At 71.3% G+C, this 4,214-nt stretch overlaps 1 protein-coding gene and 1 long non-coding RNA gene across 2 annotated transcripts; one reads left to right on the top strand and one right to left on the bottom strand.

The window, feature by feature from the left end:
* Positions 1 to 16: 16 nt before the first annotated feature.
* On the top strand, positions 17 to 2,828 carry SSH3 (slingshot protein phosphatase 3). Its single transcript, XM_035328561.1, has 8 exons — positions 17 to 350; positions 525 to 618; positions 693 to 821; positions 901 to 947; positions 1,031 to 1,177; positions 1,578 to 1,778; positions 1,938 to 2,208; positions 2,392 to 2,828. The coding sequence occupies exons 1-8, from the start codon at positions 22 to 24 to the stop codon at positions 2,587 to 2,589; spliced, it is 1,416 nt and encodes a 471-aa protein (XP_035184452.1). The 5' UTR covers positions 17 to 21; the 3' UTR covers positions 2,590 to 2,828.
* A 543-nt stretch (positions 2,829 to 3,371) lies between these two features.
* Positions 3,372 to 4,212, bottom strand: LOC118168283. Its single transcript, XR_004751462.1, has 2 exons — positions 4,070 to 4,212; positions 3,372 to 3,990 (listed from the first exon to the last, which is right to left on the bottom strand). It is a non-coding gene; the product is annotated as an uncharacterized LOC118168283 (long non-coding RNA).
* Between the last annotated feature and the right edge of the window lie 2 nt (positions 4,213 to 4,214).

Here is a 4,214-nt window from a genome sequence, read left to right on the forward strand (position 1 = left end):
TGGGCTTTGGAGGCTTTGGACATGGGCAGAGGACACGGGGCCATGGGGCGACGTCACAGGCAGCGTGACCAGGGATGCGTGGGGCTGGGAGATGAGGTCCTGGGAGGAGGCCGCGGTGTGGGCAGGGCGAGGGGGCCGCGTGCCAGGCTCCTGTGTGGCAGGGCCGTGCTGCAGGAGCTGCACCGAGCCTGCGAGCAGGCGGCCCGCGGGGGGCACATCCCCGGGGGCCCTGCGCTGCTCTGGGCCCGGGACTACGCAGCTGCGCTGAGCTCGGAGCAGAGCTGCCTCAACGAGTGGCTGGCCATGGCCGACCTGGAGTCCGTGCGCCCCGGCTCCCCCCAGCCCCCGGGGTAAGCCCCGGCCCCGTGCTGGAGGGATAGGGCTGGGGGCGGGGCTCGTGGGAGGGGGCGGGGCTGAGGGGGCGGGGCCTGAGCGGGGGGCGTGGTCTGAAGAAAGTGGGCGTGGCTTCCGAGTTGGGGGGCTGCGGGGCGGGGGCACGGGCTGAGGTGCCGCGGTGGTGCCAGGCCGGCGGTGCCGGAGCTGACGGAGCAGGCGGTGCGGGCGCTGCTGCGCGACGTCCTGGCTGCCGCTGACCTGGAGAGCGTCACCTCCAAGGAGGTGGGTGCCGGGGGCTGGGGGCAAGGGGGGCACGGGGGGGGTCCCGTCCGCATCCCTCACCCCCGCGGTGCCAGGTGCGGACGGAGCTGGAGCGGCGCACGGGGCGCAGCCTGGCCCAGCACAAGGACTTCATCGACAACGAGATGCTGCTGGTGCTGGCGCAGATGGACCGGCCCTCCTGCGTCTTCCCGCACCTCTACCTGGTGGGCAGCGGGGCAGGGCGTGGGCAGGGCGCGGGTGGGGCGCGGGAGCGGCTGTCCCCAACCGTCACCGCTGGCACAGGGCTCCGAGTGGAACGCTGCCAACCTGGAGGAGCTGCAGCAGAACCGGTGCGCGAGGGGCCAACCGTGGCGGGGCGGGCACGGGGGCAGCAGGGGGCACGGCCCCGATCCTCCGTGCCTGCGTGCCGCAGCATCACCCACATCCTGAACGTGGCGCGGGAGATCGACAACTTCTTCCCGGCGCTGTTCACCTACATGAACGTGCGGGTGTACGACGAGGAGGCGGCCGAGCTCCTGCCCCACTGGAACGATACCTTCCTCTTCCTCTCCGACGTCAAGTCAGTGGGGACAGGGTGTGCCAGGGAGGTGGTGGGGCAGGGGTCACCATGGCACAGGGGAATTGGTGGGGATTTGGTGGGGGTACTAGGGGAAGGACTGGGGAGGCAGAGAGGCACAGGGAGGGGCATCTTGATGGCTGAGGTGCTGGGGCCCTGGGGGATGCTGGAAGGTGGGGGACGCTGGGTCACTGGGTCTCTGTGGATGCTGGGGGTGTTAGGGACAAGGGGTCCATTGGGCACGGGGTCCTTGGGGACACAAGCAATCCTTTGGACACGTGGGCGGGGAAGCACTGGGGCCACCGGTGGCACTGGGAGCTGGGCAGTGGAGGGGCCCGGGGTCCCTGGGGACGCTGGGGTCCCCGGGGGCGCCGGGAGCTGTGTCGCAGCGAGGCTGCCGCAGGGCCCGCGGGGGCCGGGCGCTGGTGCACTGCCGCATGGGGCTGAGCCGCTCGGCAGCCACGGTGCTGGCCTACGCCATGAAGGAGTTCGGGTGGCCCCTGGAGCGGGCACTGCGGCACGTCCGGCGCTGCCGGCCCGGCGTCCTGCCCAACCCCGGCTTCATGCGCCAGCTCGACTTCTACCAGGGCATCCTGAGCGCCAGGTGGGCGGGGCGAGCGGGGTGGGCGGGGTCATCGAGGCCACGCCCCGGTGGTGGGGTGGGGCCAGGTGAGGCCACGCCCCTCTGGCCTTTGGGAGCCCCGCCCTCACCGGCAGGGGCCGGGGCCGGGGCAGCGGGTGACCGCGGGTGCTCCCGTGGCAGCCGGCACAGCGTCCTCTGGGAGCCCCGGGCGGCAGAGCGCGTGTCCCAGCCTGAGCCGGAGGAGGCGGCACCAGGGGACGAGGGTGCCCTGCCCGAGCCCCGAGCCCCGGCCCCGCAGCCTCCCGAGGAGGCGAGCAGGCACCCGGCGGGGCCGGGGCTGTCGGGGGCCCCCCAGCGCCCCCGCATCTCTCTCTGTGCCGTCATGCGGAGCATCAGCCTGATGGAGTCCCCACAGCCCCCCGAGCTGCTGGGGGAGCCCCTCGGTGGGGAGGTGAGTGCCAGGGCAGGGGGCGCCAGGGGGGGGGCGTTCGGGGACAGGGTGAGGCTGTGGCACAGAGCGTGGCCCATGGGGCGCTGAGCAAGGTGGGGGCACAGGTACATGGTGCTGGGCTGGGGCTGCTGGGGGCTGTGGGGTGCAGCAGCTCTGTCTGGAAGCCCCTCCTGCTTCCCGCAGGTGTTTGAGGCCACAGAGGTGCCAGGGGACCCTGGGGGTCAAGGGGGGTCATCCCCAGGGGCACGGCCCAGCTCCCGGCCCCGGCGTGTAGTGCGCCAGGCCAGTGTTGATGGAGGCCCAGCCTGCGCAGAAGACCACAGCCCACCTGCCTCCAGCTGCGACCCTGCCCTTGCCCCCACCTCACCCCTTGCCCCCTAGCCCCAGCGGGGAGGAGGACAAGGGGCAGGCCCCCTGCAATGGCACTGGGGGATGGGGCAGGGTAGGGGCCCCCTGCCCCCCCCAGCCTGCACTGCAGGGCACGGGGTGGCACTGCCTCACCCCCTGCCCGGGGCCCTGCTGCACCCCTGGGGGGTGACACAGCCCCCGGGCCACACCTCGCCACGCCGGCCCCCTGCACCAGCACGGCACCAGCCTGACAATAAAGCACGTAATGCACGTCGCTGGCGTGGGGACCCTGCCTCTGCCGGGGGGACACGCGGCGAGGGGCCGGGGTTGGTGGGGACAGGCGTGGGGCTCCCGTGAGGGAGGTGTGGGGTAACGCCAGTGCTGCCAGCAGCAGGACGGGCACCCCCTGTCCCCGGGGGCCGGGGCAGCTTGGGGAGGAGGCGCCTCGCACTACAACTCCCGGCAGGCTTTGCGCGCTGCCGCCGCCCCTGGGCCTCATGGGAAATGTAGTCCGGGCAGAGGACGGATGCGGCGCCATCTTGTGTGAGGCGGGGCGGGGGGTGAAGACTGCGGTCTGTAGGAACCGGGGGCCCGCCCGGTGGGGAAGGCGCCCCCGCTGTGTCCCCGCCGGGCCCCGCACGTAGAGAGCTGCCTGGAGCCCCCACAGCGGGACGAGGCCGGCTGAAGGGCGCGGGGCCGGGGCCGGGTCTCATGGTGGCTGGCTGCACCGCTCCGCTGGCACGTAGCCGACACGCTTCGGTGGTGTGCCAACGGCCGGCCAGGATGCTAATAAATTAAGTAACCGATAGCCTAAATAATTAACAAACTCACTCTTTTATTAATTTGTGCTTACACGCTATTAAATAGCAAAGCTACTGATAATCAACTGAATCCCACAGGACTGACCCCCCCAGTGCCTCTGGGAGGCAGATGCGATGCAGGCTCCCGTGGGCCATCCAAATGGCCCCGTCCAAATGTTTCTGGCATTGCCACTACCCCGCTCACCTCAGCTCTACGGGGGATGAGCGGTATGGTCACCTAGGAAGGGACACCTCTGCCTGCGTCCCTTCTCCCCCTTAGCTGTCCCTCTCCCCCCACTGTTCCTCTTCTCACCTGCAAGCCCCCCGCCAGCCCCCCTCTACCTCCCGCCCCAGTTCCCCCTTGAGCTCTCTCATCCTTGCCACCAGGCGCCTCGCATCGCCACTGCCATCATCCCCACGCAGGGCAGGGGAGGCTGGCCAGCACCGGGGTCCTGCGGCACGATGCCACCGGGTGTCATGCCACAGGACCCCGGTGCTGGCATCAGAGCTCTGTGCCCGCGCAGCCCCTCGGCTCACTTCCCCCAGCGCACACGCCACGCTGCAGCCACCTCATCCACGGCAGCCTTTACTCCACGTCCCTCCGCTGGCTCAGAGCCCGTACTCATGCCAGAGGCTGGGGGAATAGAAGGGGGTCAGTGAGCAGCCCCCGGTCCCCGCTGTCCCCCCCAAGCCCACCCCGTTCCCATACACACCTGTAGGTGACTGCGGGGTCATCGCAGTGCTCCAGGAGGGCGTCGCGGACTGGGAACGGGGGGCTCAGCCCCAGTGCTTGCGCCCGCTCCCAGCGCTGCAGCCGGGTGATGCCTGCGGGGGAACACGGGGGGGGGGGGGGGGGGG

Source organism: Oxyura jamaicensis, chromosome 5 (genome assembly GCF_011077185.1).
Source record: "Oxyura jamaicensis isolate SHBP4307 breed ruddy duck chromosome 5, BPBGC_Ojam_1.0, whole genome shotgun sequence".
In the NCBI taxonomy this organism is placed as follows: Eukaryota; Metazoa; Chordata; class Aves; order Anseriformes; family Anatidae; genus Oxyura; species Oxyura jamaicensis.

What these genes read in the sequence shown, in the direction of transcription:
- SSH3 (XM_035328561.1), top strand. Translation starts at nt 22, where the DNA reads ATGGGCAGAGGACACGGGGCCATGGGGCGACGTCACAGGCAGCGTGAC. An exon ending in AGAGCGTCACCTCCAAGGAG is followed by an intron (nt 619 to 692) that starts GTGGGTGCCGGG and finishes CCGCGGTGCCAG; the next exon opens with GTGCGGACGGAGCTGGAGCG. An exon ending in CTCTTCCTCTCCGACGTCAA is followed by an intron (nt 1,178 to 1,577) that starts GTCAGTGGGGAC and finishes AGGCTGCCGCAG; the next exon opens with GGCCCGCGGGGGCCGGGCGC.